Source organism: Mesoplodon bidens (genome assembly GCF_964165515.1).
Source record: "Mesoplodon bidens genome assembly, contig: HAP1_SCAFFOLD_120, whole genome shotgun sequence".
In the NCBI taxonomy this organism is placed as follows: domain Eukaryota; kingdom Metazoa; phylum Chordata; class Mammalia; order Artiodactyla; family Ziphiidae; genus Mesoplodon; species Mesoplodon bidens.
In genome coordinates this window covers 324,484-345,467 of record NW_027671363.1, presented here as the reverse complement: position 1 = coordinate 345,467, position 20,984 = coordinate 324,484, and the positions used below count along the sequence as shown (strand labels likewise).

At 40.9% G+C, this 20,984-nt stretch overlaps 1 protein-coding gene and 1 pseudogene across 2 annotated transcripts; one reads left to right on the top strand and one right to left on the bottom strand.

Annotated features, from left to right (window-relative positions):
- The first annotated feature begins 233 nt into the window (after nucleotides 1–233).
- Nucleotides 234–3,513, top strand: LOC308611508 (UDP-N-acetylglucosamine--peptide N-acetylglucosaminyltransferase 110 kDa subunit-like). The gene has a single exon (XM_081260252.1). It carries the CDS (start codon nucleotides 344–346, stop codon nucleotides 3,482–3,484), a length of 3,141 nt encoding a protein of 1,046 aa, XP_081116378.1. The 5' UTR covers nucleotides 234–343; the 3' UTR covers nucleotides 3,485–3,513.
- Nucleotides 3,514–15,999: 12,486 nt separating this feature from the next.
- Nucleotides 16,000–18,655, bottom strand: LOC308611518 (ferritin light chain-like; annotated as a pseudogene). The gene is made up of 2 exons: nucleotides 18,648–18,655; nucleotides 16,000–16,542 (listed from the first exon to the last, which is right to left on the bottom strand). The product of its transcript is annotated as a ferritin light chain-like (transcript).
- Nucleotides 18,656–20,984: the final 2,329 nt, after the last annotated feature.

Here is a 20,984-nt window from a genome sequence, read left to right as displayed (position 1 = left end):
ATCTCATTTCCAACTGGACAGAAAACAATATTTTAAAAAGTGTTTGGACTACTGACTTTTGATTTCTTGTAAGGCAAATGGATAGGTAATTTTTATTCCCTGATTAGCAGAAAAATGGTGGAAGAGGGCAGGGTTAAGAATTAAGATTTCAAGAGCATGAGAGGTAGATGGCCAACCAGAGTTCCTAAGTTTCGGTGCCTGTAACCGTTGCCGCCGCTTAAGCCTGCCAAAGCAGTGGTACGGCTGCTGCGCTCGTGTTTGCTACCTCTAGAAACATTCTTGCCAGTAGTGGCGGCAGCGGGACTCAATTACCCCCTTTTTTCACTCTCTCCAGAAGCTCCAGATGGCGTCTTCCGTGGGCAACGTGGCCGACAGCACAGAACCAACGAAATGTATGCTTTCCTTCCAAGGGTTAGCTGAGTTGGCACATCGAGAATATCAGGCAGGAGATTTTGAGACAGCTGAGAGACACTGCATGCAGCTCTGGAGACAAGAGCCAGGCAATACTGGTGTACTTTTATTACTTTCATCTCTACACTTCCAGTGTCGAAGGCTGGACAGATCTGCCCACTTTAGTACTCTGGCAATTAAACAGAACCCTCTTCTGGCAGAAGCCTATTCGAATTTGGGGAATGTGTACAAGGAAAGAGGGCAGTTGCAGGAAGCAACTGAGCATTACCGGCATGCATTGCGTCTCAAACCAGATTTCATCGATGGTTATATTAACCTGGCAGCCGCATTGGTAGCAGCAGGCGACATGGAAGGGGCAGTACAAGCTTACGTCTCTGCTCTTCAGTACAATCCTTATTTGTACTGTGTTCGCAGTGACCTGGGGAACCTGCTCAAAGCCCTGGGTGGCTTAGAAGAAGCCAAGGCATGTTATTTGAAAGCAATTGAGACGCAACCGAACTTTGCAGTAGCTTGGAGTAATCTTGGCTGTGTTTTCAATGCACAGGGGGAGATTTGGCTTGCAATTCATCACTTTGAAAAGGCTGTCACCCTTGACCCCAATTTTCTGGATGCTTATATCAATTTAGGAAATGTCTTCAATGAGGCACGGATTTTTGACAGAGCTGTGGCAGCTTACCTTCGTGCCCTAAGCTTGAGTCCAAATCATGCAGTGGTACATGGCAACCTGGCTTGTGTATACTATGAGCAAGGCCTGATGGATCTGGCAATAGACACCTACAGGCGAGCTATTGAATTGCAACCACATTTCCCTGATGCTTACTGCAACCTAGGAAACGCTCTCAAAGAGAAGGGCAGTGTTGCTGAAGCAGAAGATTGTTATCATACAGCTCTCCGGCTGTGTCCCACCCATGCAGACTCTCTGAATAACCTAGCCAATATCAAAGGAGAACAGGGAAACAGTGAAGAGGCAGTTCGCTTGTATCGTAAAGCATTAGAGCTCTGCCCAGACTTTGCTGATGCCCATTCAAATTTAGCAAGTGTACTGAAGCAGCAGGGAAAACTGCACGAAGCTCTGATGCATTATAAGGAGGCTATTCGAATCAGTCCTACCTTTGCTGATGCCTACTGCAATATGGGAAACACCCTACGGGAGATGCAGGATGTTCAGGGAGCCTTGCAGTGTTATACTCGTGCCGTTCAGATCAGCCCTGCATTTGCGGATGCCCACAGCAATCTGGCTTCCATTCACCACGATTCAGGGAATATTCCAGAAGCAATTGCTTCTTATCGCACTGTTCTGAAGCTTCAACCTGACTTTCCTGACGCTTATTGTAATTTGGCTCATTGCCTGCAGGTTGTCTGTGATTGGACAGACTATGATGAGCGAATGAAGAAGTTGGTCAGCATTGTGGCTGACCAGTTGGAGAGGAATAGGTTGCCTTCTGTGCAGCCTCATCATAGTATGCTCTATCCTCTTTCTCATGGCTTCAGGAAGGCTATTGCTGAGAGGCATGGGAACCTCTGCTTGGCTAATATAAGTGTCCTTCATAAACCACCGTATGAACATCCAAAAGACCTGAAGCTCAGTGATGGTCGACTGCGTGTAGGATACGTGAGTTCTGACTTTGGGAATCATCCTACTTCTCATCTTATGCAGTCTATTCCAGGCATGCACAATCCTGATAAATTTGAGATATTCTGTTATGGCCTGAGCCCACATGATGGCACAAACTTCCGAGCGAAGGTGATGGCAGAAGCCAATCATTTCATTGATCTTTCTCAGATTCCATGCAATGGGAAAGCAGCTGATCGCATCCATCAAGATGGTATACACATCCTTGTAAATCTGAATGGTTATACCAGGGGTGCTCGAAATGAACTCTTTGCTCTCAGGCCAGCTCCTATTCAGGCAATGTGGCTGGGGTACCCTGGGACTAGTGGCGCGCTTTTCATGGATTATATCATCACTGATCAGGAAACTTCACCTGCTGAAGTTGCTGAGCAGTATTCTGAGAAACTGGCTTATATGCCCCATACTTTCTTTATTGGTGATCATGCTAATATGTTTCCTCACCTGAAGAAAAAAGCCGTCATCGATTTTAAGTCCAATGGGCACATTTATGACAATCGGATTGTGCTGAATGGCATCGACCTCCAAGCATTTCTTGATAGTCTATCAGATGTGCAAATAGTCAAGATGAAATGTCCTGATGGAGAAGACAACGCAGACAGCAGTAATACAGCTCTTAATATGCCTGTCATTCCTATGAATACTGTTGCAGAAGCAGTTATTGAAATGATTAACAGAGGACAAATTCAGATTACAATTAATGGATTCAGTATTAGCAATGGACTGGCAACTACCCTGATCAACAATAAGGCTGCCACTGGAGAGGAGGTTCCCCGTACCATTATTGTAACCACACGTTCTCAGTACGGGTTACCGGAAGATGCCATTGTGTACTGTAACTTTAATCAGTTATACAAACTTGACCCATCTACTTTGCAGATGTGGGCAAATATTCTGAAGCGTGTTCCCGATAGTGTACTGTGGCTGTTGCGTTTTCCAGCAGCAGGAGAAGCTAATATTCAACAGTACGCACAAAATATGGGCCTTCCCCCGAGCCGTATCATTTTTTCCCCTGTTGCTCCTAAAGAGGAACATGTTCGGAGAGGCCAGCTGGCTGATGTCTGCTTGGACACTCCACTCTGTAATGGACACACCACAGGGATGGACGTCCTTTGGGCAGGGACCCCCATGGTGACTCTGCCAGGAGAGACTCTTGCTTCCCGAGTTGCAGCTTCCCAGCTCACTTGTTTAGGCTGTCTTGAGCTGATTGCTAAAAATAGACAAGAATATGAAGAGATAGCTGTGAAACTGGGAACTGATGTAGAATACCTGAAGAAAATTCGTGGCAAAGTCTGGAAGCAGAGAACATCTAGCCCTCTGTTCAACACCAGACAATACACGATGGAACTAGAGCGGCTCTATCTACAGATGTGGGAGCATTATGCAGCTGGCAACAAACCTGATGACATGATTAAGCCTGTTGAAGTCACTGAGTCGGCCTAAATAATGACTGTGTGCCCAGGAGAATTACCCCTGTAGCTGAGCCTCAACCTTCTGGGGGAAGGGGAACTACTTTTTCAATATCATGTTGCAGATGGGTGACACACAATGATAAGAAATAGCACAGCCAGACTTGCTTCCTGCATGATCATGACAGGGAGAGACACAAGAGATGGGAAACTGCTGTTCCACAAGGAGATTCCATCGAATTTTGCCGCAGCCAGGTGTCTGGAAGGTCTGGAAGGTAAGTCTGGAAGGTCTGATCTCCCTTGGTCTTCCAGGGGATGGATGGTTAGTGTGGAAGGGAGATAGAGATTGCCCAGCCATTTTGTGATTATCATGGATGGATTGAGTCTTCTGAATTAATTTTTTTCTTTCTATTTTGGGTATTGGAGCTTTTAAAAATGTTTGGTTTCAGGTATTTTTATTCATGTGAAGTGTATATGATTCTCTTGAGATAAGGTGTTAAGCCGAAATATTCCTTGTTTTAGTTTCTGAACTCTACAGATAAATGGGGACTTTGCTGGTGTAGTCTTTTTCTAGGTTTTATAAACCATTTGAGCCTGTATCAGTCATTTTAGTGTCTGACATAACGTTTGGAACTCTCAGTGCTTTGTTGGTTTGTAGATGATGGCTTCAATCCTTTTTCTGGTCCGTTTCCTTCTTCCCTTCCCCCCACTTTAAAAATTCTCCTGTAACTTGGCTAACAAAAAACCAAGTCTGATTCAAAACCTCCCAGAGTGTTTCTCTTAAACACATCATCTGGTGCCAAATGAAGACTCTTAGGAGTGCTTATTAATTATGAAGGGCACAGTTGTGGTACTGTCACTGATGATAATAATAATGGATTTTTGGCCTAGAGTTTTGTCCTATTTCACCAGTGTTTTACTGTTGACTGCCCCTCTATGCTGCTTCCAAAAGTGATAGTGTGTGATAAGATGTTTACTTTCATTTCTAAAGTTTGTTTTTTTTAGGTGAGTCCTGTTCTTCCTTTTTCTTTCAGCAGAAATGAAATTCCAGGTAAGTATAAGTATTCAAATATTTGATCAGTAATTCACAGTTATCTCCAGTACATTAAATAACTTTCATCAAAAAACATGTTATAGGTAAAAAGTTCTGAAGGACCAGCTATGTATATGATAATTATGTTTCAGGCCTTCTAGGGTATTATATATAATAACTTGTCTTCTGGTCGTGGTCTTGAAGTCTTTATGGATTCAGCCTCAGTAGTAGCGAACTGCACTGCTACTTGGTTTGGAGTACAAATTAGACTTTAACCCTCCTGGAGGTTGAGTTTTTGGTATTGAAAACCATAGGAATGAAATTATTGTATTTCAACAAAGGATCGAGGGCTTGAGGCTTAAACAAGCCAACATATGTGGGGGAAGCAGTCAGCCTTGAGAGCACCTTCGGACATGCCAGGCATGCCACTGCTGCTCGAAGGGACTGTCCCTACTTGTTCCCCTCCTTGTTCCATTCCATGGGAGATAAATCACCAGGGCCCAGAAATCAGAAAGAAAGTAAAATGAGACAAGCAAAGCTGTCTCCTCCCTGCACATGCAGGTTATTTTGGATGATTCTGGGCTTATGGGTTTTCTCCCAGGGAAGTTAACCTTGAGCTGAGACAGTCATTAGATAATGTAAACCACCGTCTGGCAACCTTCCCTTTTCTAGTCTATATAATCTGCACCTGTAGCATAATAAAACTTACCTTGCAACCATCAGTTGTCTTGTTCCTTCTGACCCCATTCGTCGGTGCTACTTCAGTTCCTTACCCCGTCCCTTCTGACCCTGGGTGGTGAAATCCTCTTTCTGAGGCTGGTCCATGGCAAGTGGTGCCCGAACAGGGACCTGAAGCATGAAGGCAATTAAAAGGAAAAGAAAGTGCAGGTAAGAGAACCCTTATGCAAAATATGTGTGGCCACGAGTAAAAGTGAAACTAATAGAGGCATAAGGCAACAGTCAGAAGTAAAATAAGATGGGGCAAAAGGGCTCAAAGGAGCGTGAATTATTTGCTCAGGTTTTACTTTCGATGCTTATAGCTCGGGGTAATAAAGTTTCTACCTCACAGTTGACTGAATTTTTGCAGCATATCCATGATGTATCTCCCTGGTTTCCTGATGGCGGCTCTGTGACAGAAATCTGGCAGAAAGTTGGAGAAGATTTAAAAAATTATTATGAGTCTCGAGGGCCTACTCATACTGCTGTTGTTACATTTAGTTTGTGGAATCTGATAAAAATATGTTTAGGTTCTTCTCATGATAGTGTTGATTTGAATGTAAAGTCAGAAAAACATAAGCCTCTGACAGAAGACAAGACTGTATTATCAGCTACTGTGTCGCCACTTCCTAAACCGAAAGAGCTAATTAATTTAAATATTTCAGATGAAGAGGAACATTTTGACTTAACCGATGAGGCTTTTAAACATAAAAGAGAGAGAAAAAAAAACATAAAAGAGAGAATCATCCTGAGGATGATTTTCTAATGGCTATGACAGATAAGTCAGTGAAAAAGCTGCAAATTAGTAAGGACTGTCTTCCTCAAAAATCTACATCTGTAAAAATGCTCAGTCTCTTGCAACGTGCTGTATAAGCAGCAATAAAACGAGGAGAAGATCCTATTTTCTGTTGTCCTGTCATAGAAAGACCTGATCCTAATCATCCTCAACAGGCTATTAGGGAGCATCAGGCTCTTCCTTTGAAAGTTTTGAAAGATTTAAAATCTGCTTGTGCTCAATATGGGCCCATTGCTCCTTTTACTACTGCTATGGTTGACACTATTGCAGGAGAAGCTCTTTCCCCCGCTGATTGGAAGTCTATTGCACGAGCTTGTTTAAATGGTGGAGATTATTTAATATGGAAGTTTGATTTTTATGAACGGGCTGCTGAACAAGCAGAAAAGAATGCTACCCATGATATTCCAGTGGATTATCATATGCTGATTGGGGAAGGACTATATATTTCTTTACAAGATCAACTAACTTATACCTTTGTTGCTTATCCTCAAATAAATCATTTGGCATTACAAGCCTGGAGGAAATTACCTTCTACACACAAAACTGAGGATCTTTCAAAAATGAGACAGGGACCTGATGAACCATATGCTGATTTTGTAGATAGATTGTTACAGGCGGTGGGGAGACTCATTGTGGATGGACTCACTGGTACAATTGTAGTTAAGCAACTTGCTTTTGAAAACGCTAATAATGCAGGTCAGGCTGCGATTCGACCTTGGAGAAAACGGGGAACACTGGAGGATTATATTCGCCTTTGTGCAGACATTGGGCCTGCTTATATACAGGGTGCTGCTATGGCTGCAGCATTAACTAAAGTGGGGTTTAAAAACAATCAAAAGAGAACAAAGACTAGTTTTCAATGTGGAAAGGCAGGTCATTTTGCTGGAGAATGTGGATTTTTTCATTGTAACCCTGCTCCTTCCTTCCCTACTCAAAAACCTCCAGATGGTCCGAAAATCCCTGGTTTATGCCCTAAATGCAATAGGGGAAAACGTTGGGCACGAGATTGTCACTCAGTGGCCCACAGGGATGGGACACCACTGTCGGGAAACTCCTCCCGGGGCCTTCCCCGGCCCCAACAAATAATAGGGGCAACGTCTGCGTATCCTCCTCAAACTATCAATCAGACATTAACCAAAAACAAAAACATACAATATCTTCGCTCTCCAGAGCAACAGCAGGAAGCACAGGACTGGACCTCAGTACCTCCGCCCGGTATGTATTAACTCCTGCAATGGGTCCTCAGGCCCTCTCTATGGGCATCTATGGACCTTTACCCAAGGGTTTGATTGGACTGTTATTGGGAAGAAGTAGTGTCGCCATGAAGGGTTTAACTATTATGCCAGGACTCATAGACTCTGAGTACGAAGGAGAAATAAAAATCATGGCACAAACTATTAAAAATATAATAACGATTTCTCCTGGTGATAAAATTCCACAATTGCTACTTTTGCCCTTTGTACCTCATGGACAAATTTTACAACATCAAAAGAGAGAAACAAAGGCTTTTGGATCCTCTAGTGCTGCCTACTGGATTCAGAAGATAGGGAAAGAACGTCCAGAAATGAAATGAACCATGAATGGAAAGGTTTTTTCAGGTTTTTTAGACACTGGAGCTGATGTCTGTGTTATGACGCAGATGCACTGGCCTAAACATTGGCCCGTTAGTCCTATTATTACAGAACTTCAAGGAATAGGACAGAGTTCTCCTATGCAAAGTAGTCAGTTATTATTATGGCAAGATAGTGAGGGCCATTCAGGATACTTCCAGCCTTACGTTTTGCCTGGGCTGCCTTTAAACCTCTTGGGCCAAGATATATGAAAAGAAATGGGAGTATTACTTTATAGTCCAAATTCTCACGTCTCTAATATGGTGTTGGATCCAGGATTTCTTCCCACAAAAGGGCTGGGAACAAATCAAAAAGGAACTGTCTATCCTATTGATGTGAAAATAAAAAGTGATAGACAAGGTTTGGGTTTTTCTTAGGGGCCTTGGATTCTCCTCCACTCACTGCTGGTCCAATTACTTGGCTGAGTGATGACCCTGTATGGGTGGACCAATGGCCCCTCACAAAGGAGAAATTAGAAGCTGCAGAACAATTAGTACTGGAACAATTCGGGCATTTAGAAATTTCCAATAGTCCTTGGAATACTCCTATTTTTATTATCAAGAAAAAGTCTGGAAAATAGAGGTTATTACAGGGTCTAAGAGCTGTTAATAAAACTATGCTAATAATGGGAGCTCTTCAACTAGGCCTACCCTCTCCAACAGCCATACCACACAGTTATCATCTTTTAGTTATAGATTTAAAGATTGTTTTTTCACTATTCCTTTGTTTCCTGAAGATAGAAAACATTTTGCTTTTAGCTTGCCTTCCTTAAATTTTAAGGAACCCATGAGGAGATGTCAATGGAAAGTATTGCCTCAGGGCATGGCAAATAGTCCTACATTATGCCAAATATATGTGGCTCAGGACTTAACTCCTGTGAGAAAAAGGTTTCCAGCGTTATATCTCATACATTATATGGATGATATACTTTTAGCCACTGGCAATATTTCTTGATTAGAGACTGCTTCTCAATTTTTACAACAATCCTTACAATCATTTGGCTTGGTCATTGCCTCAGAAAAAATTCAAAGACAATCTCCATTTTTCTATTTGGGAAAATATATTGATAACTCTACCATTAGGCCTCAAAACCTGCAAATTCGAGTTGATAATTTAAAAACATGAAATGATTTTCAAAAATTACTTGGAGATATTAATTGGCTAAGGCCTTCCTTAGAACTTCCTACTGCTCAGTTAGAGCCTTTACTTGATATTCTTAAAGGTGACTCAGATCCTTCTACTTCACGCTCTATGACTCCAGAGGATTCCAAGCTTCCCAAATAGTTAATAGAGCTATCAGCTCTGCACAGTTAACTCGAATACATACTCACCTGCCCATGTCTTTATTGTTTGTCCAACACCTCATGTGCCTACTGCCATCTTATGGCAAACTGGTGGAATTATTGAATGGATTCATATGAAAACTCCATCCTCTAAAGTTATTAACCCTTATTATGAACTTATTATTAAGTTAATAATGCAAGGTAGAACTAGATGCTTACAACTTATAGGTCTAGAACCTTCTCAAATTATTATCCCTTATTCAGTTAGTCAACAAAATTGGCTTTTTCAACATAGTAATGAATGGGGTCTTGTTCTTGCAGGATTTTCAGGTACCTTGGAATGCCATTAGCCTGCTGATAAATTGATCCAATTCAGCAAACTTAACTCTTATATCTTTCCTTCTATAATTAGGCAACAGCCTATTCCTCATGTACCTTTGGTTTTTTACAGACGGTTCTTCTTCAGGAGTGGCTACTGTAATCATTGACGATGGAACAAAACTCATTAAACAAACTTCCTTGACTTCAGCTCAACGTGTTGAACTGTTTGCTGTCATTATGGCTTTTAAACATTTGCCTTCTATATCTTTTCATTTGTTTTCTGATAGTAAATATCTTATTAGCTTATTATTTCTTCTGGAGACTGCGACCAGAGGATATACTAATGACCCTGAATTATCATCGTCTTTTCGTTTGCTTCAACAGCTTATTCGTTCCCACGATGGTCCTGTTGCAGCTCTGCATATCCGTGCTCATTCTAACTTGTCTGGTCCATTGTCTAAAATGAATGGGACTGCAGATGTTTTAACTCGATCTAAACGTGATCTTTATCCTGTGCATTTTCCTCCCAAAAATAAAGTTAAAGTTACTCTTCCTCCTCAATCTCTTTTCCCTAAAGCAGGACATATCCCAATTTACCGTCCTCCTCCTTTCCGTTCGTCATGCTGTCAAGAATGGCTAAGGTATTGCATTCATTATCTTCATACTGTTGATACTCATGGTCCATGTCCTGGACACCCTCATATTATGGTAAGTTATGATCAAACTGCTTCACAAGCAGCACAACAATCGCATGCTTTACACCATCAGTCGGCAGCTACATTACGCAAACAATTTTCCCTTACTCGTGAAGCTGCCCTGACAAATTGTTAAGCAATGCCCACAGTGCTTACCTCACCTTCCTGTTCCACATTATGGTGTTAATCCTCGTGGATTATTACCTAGTCATTTATGGCAAATGGATGTTACTCATATCCCGTCTTTTGGGAAATTACAGTTTGTTCATGTCACTATTGATACTTATTCTGGTTTCCTCTGTGCTACAGCACAGACCCGAGAAGCTACTAAACATGTCATCACTCATTTATTACACTGTTTTGCTTTCATGAACCTTCCCAAAATTATTAAAACAGACAATGGGCGCACTTACACTAGTGTTGCTTTGCAACATTTTGTAATTCATTACAAATTACCAATATTACAGGCATTCCACGTAACCCTCAAGGACAAGGTATTATACAACGTGCAAGTAGATCTTTAAAGCTAACTATTGAAAAAATAAAAATGGGGGAATTATATAGAACAACACTACATAACCTTATAAATCATGCTCTGTTTATTTTAAATTTTCTCACTGTTGACAGGGGAAAGGTTGGTGGCTGAGCCAAGATTGGCCTTTCAGTCTCTGGAGGTCCTCGGGAAAGATCCGCTAACCAGCACTTGGCGTGGTCCTGATCCTGTGTTGATTTGGGGACGTGGTCACGTGTGTATATTTCCCAGATCAGCTCCTGGACCTCTCTGGCTTCCTGAGCGCTTGCTTAGTCAAGCAAATAGATGGCTCGCCACAGCTCACAACTAGTTCAGAAGATGAAGAAGCTCTGCATCTCTCCCGAAAATTTGACAGTGTTGATTCAGCAAAAGAAGAAGAAGAGGAGACCACTTGCCAGGACGACTCAAAGGAGTGATGTTCCAACTTGGGGACAAATTAAACAATTGGTTTCACGAGCTCTAGAGTTAGTGAAACAACAGAATAATCCTGTTACACCTGTGACTTTATTTTTGGCTATGTTGGCAACCATTTCATGTGTTCCCTCTGTTAATGCAGCAACTTACTGGGCCTATGTACCTGATCCTCCACTATTAAAACCCATATCTTGGTCTGAAGCAGAGTTTCCTGTATTTTACAATGATACTGTTTATGGGCCTCTTATTGGGAATATGAAACAAATCAATATGTCTGTAAATTATACTAACTGGTTTAGTACCTATCCTGTCTGTCTTAGCCCATTGAATCTGGAAACTGGATGTGTAAAGGCTATTAGTTATGAGCATACAGATGTTTATGAGGGAACGGATCAATCAATTAGTTTGTCAGGCTCTCCAGGCATCCTTCGTTTTACAGGAACCAACATTACTCTTACATGCCCGGCTACCAGCCGACGAGAGGATCTTAAGGATACCATCATTTGCTATAAAAATGGGCAACCTATTAATATTAGAGGTCAAATCTCATACGCCTCACCACTTAGGGATTCCGCTATTACTATAGCCAAGGTTACAGGTGAAGATTCAGGAAATTATTTGTGTATGAAGCGTTTACTTGGAGGACAAGGGATACTTATGGCTGGACATATGGTTACTATTCTTAAGAGAAAATCAAAAAATCAATTTCCTCCTTTTATGACCATTAACTTTCCTGGATCCAATTTTGAATGTTGCAATGCATCTTGGAATAATAACCAAATATGGTGTACTATAGATTATACCAAGGGGTAAATTCTTATCTCTTGTATTCCCGTCATAGATAGGTTTATCGCATTTCAAAAGAACTGGGGTACATGGAAACTAGCTCTAACTTATTCCAATACACCTGTTATAACTTGTGTTGCTCCTCCATATACACTTTTGATTGGTTCTATTAACATTGGTAATTCTTCCAAAGGAGGATATAATATTAGCTGTGTTCATTGTATTTTTACAGTTGTATGTTCCCTTCTGCAGGAACACAATCTGTGCTTATACTAAAGTAACCCATATATGTTATGGTGCCTGTACATCTGAGAGAACCTTGGTAGGAAGATACTGGAGTACAGGCATGGGTGGAACTCTCTAAAGCCTTGCAGAGAAGGAGACGCTTTATTGGGTGGCTAATAGTAAGTTTACTTGCCTTGGCTGCTCTGTCTGCTACCGCGGCTACTGCCTGTCTTGCTCTTTCACAGAGTATTAATCATGCTCACTTTGCTAATCAATTATCTCAAAATACCAGTCTTGCTTTATCTTTACAAAGTCACATAGATTTACAGATGAATAACAAGTTAGATGAATTTAAAAACACAATTTGGGGGATTGGAGATCAGATGGCAGCATTAAAATTGAGGATGCGTTTAGCTTGTCATGAAAAGTATACATGGATTTGTGTTACTCCTTACAAGTACAATGACTGTATTTGGGAATGGGAAAAAGTAAAAATGCATCTGCTGAGTGTTTGGTCAGATAATAATATTAGTCTTGACCTTAAGAAATTAAATGCTGAAATTCAGGATATGCAAAATGCACATCTTGATGATATTTGGCAAGAAGATGTAATTAAAACTTTACTGGACCATTTAAAGTGGTTAAACCCTCAGTCGTGGATTACTGGAGGGTTGTCAGGATTTATTACCCTGGCCATAATTTGCCTATTTTTGATAATAATCTTCTCATGTCTGTTTCGTATCCTCATGCAACAATATACTACTCTCGGCACTACGCTTCATGGAATTATTTTGCAGCAAAAATTAAAAAATAAAAAAGGGGGAACTGAGGGAAACAGTCAGCCTTGAGATCAGGCTATGGACATGCCAGGCATGCCGCCGCTGCTCGAAGGGACTGTCCCTACTTGTTCCCTTCCTTGTTCCATTCCATGGGAGATAAATCACCAGGGCCCAGAAATCAGAAAGAATGTAAAATGAGACAAGCAAAGCTGTCTCCCCCTTGCACATGCAGGTTATTTTGGATGATTCTGGGCTTATGGGTTTTCTCCCAGGGAAGTTAACCTTGAGCCAAGACAGTCTATAGATAATGTAAACCACCATCTGGCAACCTTCCATTTCTAGTCTATATAATCTGCAACCGTAGCATAATAAAACTTGCCTTGCAACCATCAGTTGTCTTGGTCCTTCTGACCCCATTCGTCGGTGCTACTTCAGTTCCTTACCCCGTCCCTTCTGACCCTGGGCGGTGAAATCCTCTTTCTCCGGCTGGTCCGCGGCACATATGAATATATGTTTTTGTCTTGCTGTACTGCACATATGCTGTCTAGTAACAGATATTTTGTCTGCTAGTAGTGTTGTAGATTATGTCTTTCCAAAGCGCTGAGGCAGTGCACCTCTTCTGTAGTTGCAGCTGATGCCTGAATGTATCCTAGCTGACAAATTATTGATTAATAAGAACTTGAATTTCTAAAGATTAGTACTGTTAACCAAAATCTGAGCAAGGAGACTCAAATGTAATTCTTAGCCAGAATTACATGTTAATGAACCATTTAACAGTGTAAATCGAGGAACATCAGTGTAGGGATTTCTTTTCATTTATTTTTTACCTGTTTGAAATATCAAAGGTTGGCAGCTTGGTTGCAGACGAACGGCCGTTTGAAGTTCACCAAACTACTTAATGTGGAATAGGATAACAGACTTCCAACGCCCTCAAGGCTGTGACCTTGCAGCCATTTTACACAGCACATCATCATCCTATAGGGATGAACCTTTCCCTGGCCCGAAAAGTAGCCGCTCTGTTGAAGCTTTGCTTATTGGAACAGGCTTTTGTTTCCAGGTTACATGTCTGTGGAAGACTTAATTCTGAATAGAAATATAGATATTACTGGAAACTAATTGTTTTTCTATTATACTCTGCTTTATCAAAAAAGTAAAACATTTAAATTGTGCTACAAAAATTCCGATGTTGTCTTGCAATCTTTAAACAATAAATGAATGATTTGCCCTTAAAAAAAAGAATTAAGCAGTTAAGCTGTTGGTCCCACATCAGACAAATCATCCTTATACCTCCTGTCAATATTGTTAACAGAGACTGTTACTTTATGAATCCTTATGATCCCGTGATTCTTTCTTTCACGTTTCAGGGCACAGCAGGTGAGAGAGTGGATTTGTTAAACTGGGTGGGTTTATCCTCCTTTTATGCGTTCATTCAATTTTATGTTCATTTACTTACTATACACATATGGCAATAGAAGCTGCTAAAGCAATCATTGCTATTCTGCAAAACAACAAGGCACAGAAGCAGATGTCTTATTTCCGAGATTTCTCCCCCCAGGATTATTGTGATTAAAGATACCTTCCCGCAGTTTCCTGGAGAGGACAAGGGGCTACTCGCTGGAGGTTTTTTAATGACTTGGAGAAAGGCTCAAATATGCCCCCATTATGGTAATCCACCCCAGGGGCAAACCACACAAGAATATTATGAATTTATTTTATTTTTCTATCCTTGCAAAGGTAATACTCAGCTCATTAGAATATGAAAACTATACTGTCAAATTTCAGAATTACATGGATGAAGAAAATCACCAAAGTGGCATCATATCATGTGTGTTATAGTTGTATTGACTATATTAACTATGTTGTGTTAACAATGTATTGTATAACTATATATTGAAAAGGCAAAATGCTGTACCTTATTTCAGAGAAAATAATTACGTTGGCAAACCCCAAACTGTACATTGTAGACGGGTCCTAGGAAAAGAAGATTTAATTCATAGTGGACAAGAGGTTAGCTTCTGTTTTCAGCCATGTGCTATTTCAAGAATTAAACATCATGAATAATACAGGATATAAGAGGAATAGTCTAAAGACGGAAAAGCACATTTTGATTAGGAAAGAGAATTTAAGGCTTAAGTCTTTATTTTTTTTAAGGAAAACTGCCTTATTACTATGAGATAAGAAAATTGTTTCCTTCTTTTCTTCCTTGCTTTCTTCTTCTTCTTCTTTTCTTTAACCTTTTTTACTTTGGATATTTGGATATTTGACCTCTAAGCTGAGATGACTGGAAATGCCTCCTCTGGGCACTAAATGCTGACACCTCCTGATAAGAGGGAAGCTGCAAAGTAGAAGAATTGACGGTCAGTATGTTGATGTTGGTCTCAAGCACACTGATGTACATTTGTGTATTGGGGAAGGGGAGTGAAGCTTGAGAGTGGGCCAGTGGGGAGGGGTAAATATTTTGTGATGCTGTCTACCTATGGGCTTATAAAGTTTACAGCTGCATTAGGAGGACAAGCACTACCATTCGCATGAAAAGTAGGGCAGACGTCAGTTGCAAAAGCTTCTAGCCATACACATAGGGAAATACATAAATGATACACCTTATTGCATTCACCCATTCACCCTCCCCTGTTCACGCTAATTGGAAATTTCTATCCATTTCAGAGAAGTAACACAACTATCAATCATTTTCCCTGGCACAAATCTTCCAGGAGGAAGAAAATGGAACACGCCTAGCAGCAGAGCTCACGCACTAGCCCATGTGTCTTAGATTTAATATCTGATCACTAGCTGGATTGAAGCCAAGAGGTGGTTCACAAAGTTGCTGCATATTAGAATCACCTGGGGAACTCTGAGACCTCACCGTGCCCAGGCTCCTCCCTAGACCTACTGAATCAAAATCTCTGGGGCTGGGACCCAGACACCAAAGTTTCTCTTAAAAGCTCTTTAGGGAAAGGGATATGGGAACAGATGTATATGTATAACTGATTCAGTTTGTTATAAAGCAGAAACTAATTAAAAAAATATTTAATACTAAAAAAAAAAAAGAGCTCTTTAGGTAATTCATACGAGCAGCAAAGCTTGAGAACCAGCCCAATAACGGGAACAAACGTATTTCACACAGATAAAGTGGGGCAATTCATATGTTAAAAGAACATGAATATATATATATATATATATTTCTTTTTTTCCCTTTATTCTGTTTGTGTTTCAAATAGGCTTTTTTTTTCCTTCTGCAAAAAGCGTTATTGTTTCCATTTGGTCCAAGGCTTGGGAGAGTGCTCCAGGGCGGTTACAAAGCTGCCTAGTGGCTGCAGAGCTGGGCTTCGGGCAGAAGCTCTGATGCCAGAGGGGCTCCTCAGAGGCCGCTGGACTTCAGAGACTCCTGTTTGTGCTCGAGCGTGAGCCTTTCGAAAAGATACTCGCCCAGCCCAGCCTGCGGACCAGCCAGCCTGCGGAGGTTGGTCAGGTGGTTGCCCATCTTCTTGATGAGTTTCAGCTGCTCCTCCAGGAAGCGGCTCTCCAGGAAGTCACAGAGGTGAGAGTCTGCGCGGGCAGGACCCAGTGCGCGCAGATCCGATAGTGCCTGGTTCAGGTTCTTCTCCCTAAGAATGGCGGCTTGCACAGTGTCCTGGGTTTTACCCCACTCATCTTGAGAAGGCTTCCGCGCATCCTGGAAGAGGGCACGGCCGCAGCACTTGTTTTGCATTTTCAAGAGTCGCTGGGCGCCCTCACACTTCTCTTCAGCCAGTTGGCGAAAAATGTGGCCCCCATTGTCCAGAGTCCCACTGTTGCTGTGGAAATAGAAGCTTAGAGAGAGGTAAGTGTCCACAGATGTATGTTGAACAGGCGGTGGATGGCGGCCTCCACCTCGATGGAATAATTCTGACGAACCTGGGAACTCGTGGTTGATCAGTGATAAGGAGCTAAGCTCCAAAAACGGTGTTGGCCTGTCCTGGAGGCTGAGGATAGCTGAGTGGCTGATTCCAAAGGTTGCGACAGGAAGAAATGTTGGAGTGTGGTCGGGGGCTGGAGCAAGGAGCGTCCCTGGGTCTGTTCATTCCAAACACTGTTGAAGCCAAAGACAGATCTGCAGGACTGCCGAGTACACTGCCTCAAATAGGCTTTGATATAAATGAACAAGAAGTCCAAGCAAGGACAAAACTTACCCTTCCCCCCACCAAAATAGCTGGTGATACTAGAATCTAGATCTGGGAAGGGCTTCTTCCATTACTTTAACATTCCAAGCCACTAGAGCAGTGGTTCTCAAAGTATGGTCACCTTGTAACCAAGCAGTACCCTATGGGGCCTTCCTAGGACAGACCCATCCTCCATAGCCTCTGCTGTAGTTCCTCTCTGAAGTCCTCAGATAATAGTATCTCAGGCATATTTCTTGAGTTTTCAGATGCTAAAAACCACCACCCAGTGGAAGAAGTTAACTCTTTGATGATCATGAGCACACAGCCCCCAGACCTTCTGGCACCTAAGGATGGATAATGTTACCTGCCCTGTGGCCTCAACATCAGCCAGTCAGATGATTGTGCACGAGCTGATCACATTCCCTGGGACGTCCCTCCCTCACGTGGCCTTTAAAAATGCTTTGCTGAAATCCTTTGGAGATTTCAGGGTTTTTGGAACACGGGCCACCCCTCTCCTTGCTCGATCCTGCAATAAACCTTTCTCTGCCCCAGACTCCAACCTTTCGGTTTGTTTGGCCTCACTGTGCTTCAGACACACGAACGTGCATTCGGTAACAACCTGACCAGCTTTACCAGCGTCCCCTGATAATGTGTCAGATATTCAAGTTTTAGGGCCCTGTCCCAGCCCTATGGAATGAGCAACTCTAGTGGGGCTCAGTGATCTCTGTTATAACTGGCCCTCCAGATGATTTTTTTTTTCTTTTTTTTTTTGCGGTACGCGGGCCTCTCACCGTTGTGTCCTCTCCCGCTGCGGAGCACAGGCTCCGGACGCGCAGGCCCAGCGGCCACGGCCCACGGGCCCAGCCGCTCCGCGGCATATGGGATCCTCCCAGACCGGGGCACGAACCCGTATCCCCTGCATCGGCAGGCGGACTCCCAACCACTGCGCCACCAGGGAGGCCCCAGATGATTTTTATTCACCTTAAAGTTTGAAAATATCTGCATTGTCAGCTGCCAAAGCGTCCACCAGCAGGTGAAGGGGAGAGACGCCTGGAAAAGATAGGGAGTAGCCAAGGCAAGTAGAGCAGCATTTGCCGTGGTAGTAATGGAGAATGCCTTTTCTCCACTGGTTGGCACAGACAAGTATCTGGGGGCAGTGGCAGGGTTATTTAGGATGCTTTACATTTCAATGTAGAGTGACCTCTGTCCTGGTTTGCCAGGGACTTCCCCTGTGTGAGCACTTAAAATCTCATCCTGGCAAACCCCTTAGCCCTGGATTTGAAGAACTTAGGAAATCACATGAAATTTAGGGGAAACATGATCTAGGTTTTGGGCAAGTCACAAGTGCTAATTAAAGCTAAGCAAGTATGGACAACATCTAGCCTTCTTTACCCCTTTGCAGGAAGGTAAATCTGATTGGGTGAAAGAACTTATTGTTAAGAAATCTTTGTAGAAACATCCCCTTCTGCTTAGTCCGCTGGTTCTCACTTCTGGCTAGACAATGGCATCGTCTGAGGAGATTTAAAATGATTTTATTGGTTTAGGATGACCAACTGTTGGTGTGAGGGTTTTTAAAAAGTGCTTCAGATGATTCTAATGTGCAGCCAAATTTAGGTGCCACTGCTTAAGCTTTTGAACCGCTGCTACATATTTTCACCTCATCTTCCTATGAGAATATCCAACTGTAGTTGGTTTGTTTTTTTTTTCTTTTTCTTTTTTTAACTGTCTTATTATAAGATTTACTGTCTAAAATAAGATTGAATGTACAGAAAATCCTGCTAGTCCATCTGGTATAGCTGGATCCTTAGAATAATATCGTTAAGATATATACCATTTAAGTGTTGTGATTGGCCTTTTAAAAATGAACATATGCATTGAATTATTACCATCTGTTTTGAAGCTGTCATGTTGGGTAGCTATACCTCTAATCTGCTGCCATTGCTAAATATCTGGACACCTCTTATTAGGAATTGCTTTTAAACATCTTTCGGGGTTAAAACCAAGATTGCTGTATTATTTGTACTGGGACCACAAAAACCTCACAAAGATCCCCCGCTGTACTTTCTACCCCCATGTCTAACCCTTGGCAACTTCTAATCTGTTCTCCATCTCCACAGTTTTGTTATTTTAAGAATAATATGTAAATATCATCATGAATTACTTCATCTTCGGAGATTGGCTTTTTAAAATTTTTCCCTCGGCATCATTCCCTTGAAGTTCATTTCAATTTTTGCATATATTAATAATTTGTTCCTTTTTGTTGCTCGGTAGTATTCTATCATAAGATTTTATCACAATTTGTTTCAACATTCATCCATTGAAAGACATTTGGGTAGTGGCCAGTTTTGGGCTGTTATAAATAAAACTGCTATGAACATTTATGTGTAAGTTTCTGTGGGAACTTAATGAAGTTTTTGTTTCTTTTGGATAAATGCTCAAGAGTACAATTACTGTGTTGTAGGGTGAATCTACTTTTAGGATTAAAAGAGACGGTCACGCTGTTTCTCAGAGTGGCTAAACCATTTTATTTTCCCACCAGTGATGTGAGATCCTTTTTCTATGTACTCACCAGCATTTGATGTTGTCACTATACTTTAATTTTCGTTATTCTCTGATATCTCATTATGGTCTGAATTTGCATTTCCCTAATGGCTAATGATGTTGAGCATCTTTTCATGTGCTTCTTTGCCATGTGTATATTCTCTTCCATGAAATGTCTGTTCCTGTCTTCTGCCTATTTTCTAGTTGGGTTTTTTTAAGTTGTTTGGAGAGTTCTTTGTATATTATAGATACAAGTCATTTGTCTCATGTGGGATTTTCAAATGTTTTCCCACTGTGTAATTTGAGTTTTCATCCACTTAAAATGATCTTCTATGAAGCATTTTTAACTCATTTGGATGAGATCCAATTTATCAATGTTTGCTTTTATTGATCATACTTTCCGTGTCAAGTCTAAGAATTATTCACGTAGTTCTAGATGCCAAAGATTTTCTCCTATTTTTTTTTCTCAAAGTGTCCTGCTTTTACATTGAAGATTATGATCCACTTTGATTTAATTTTTGTGTAAGGTGTGGAGGTTTAGGTTAAGGTTCATTTTTTGTTTGTTTGTTTTTGTCGAGGGATGTCCAACTGTTTCAGTACCATTTTTTGAAAAATCTATTCTTCCTTGATAGCTTTCACACTGCTGTCAAGAACAAGTTAAATGTATTTATGTCAGTCTATTTCTGGGTTCTCTATTCCATTCCATTGATCTGTGTATCTAACCTCCATCATTACTGCAAAATCTTGAAATTGGGTAGATGAATTCCTCCCATTTTAATCTTCCTTTACAAATTGTTTTAGCTATTCTTCAGCCTCTTCTTACTATATAAATCTTAGAATAAGCTTGTCTATATACACAAAAACCTTGAGGGCATTTTAAGAGTAACTCTGTTAAGCCTCTTAACTTGGGGAGAATTGACATCTTTATTATGTTGTGTTTTCTAATCCATGAACAAGGTATGTCTCACTATTTGTTTGGGACTTTTACATTTTTCTTCATCAGCATTTTGTAATTTTCAGTATAGAGGATCTATAAATGTCTTATTGGGCTTATATTTAAGTATTTATTTAGGTCAGTTGTAAATGGCATCACATATTTTTATTTAAGCTTCTACACATTTGTTATTAATATATAATTTGATAAAACTGTTGATTTGTACTCTAAAACATTTACAAACTAATATTATTTCTCAAGCTTTTTGTGGATTCCTTAGTATTTTCTCCATTTAGGTTATCATCTCCTCTTCAGATACCGTTTTACTTTTCCTTATTTAATATAATAGTATATATTACTGTTCAACATTCAGTAGGATATATTCCTTCCTATTCAACGTAGTAGGAATAGTCCTTTTATCTTTTAAATAAATGTTTTAAAAATTTAACTTTTAAATTTATGTATTTATTTATTTTTGCTTTACTTTCTTACTAGAACCTCCATTAATATATTTAATAAAAGTGGTGAGGGCAGATATCGGTGCCTTGTTTCTGATCTTACAGAGAAAGCATTCAGTCTTTCACAGTTAAATATAATGTCGGTATAGGTTGTTTGTAGACCCTCTTGATGAGTTTCAGTATGTTCCTTTTCTATTCCTAGTTTGCTTGGGGGTTTTTTTCTTCTTTTTTAAAAATTTTTAACTTTATTATTATTTTTTACAACTTTATT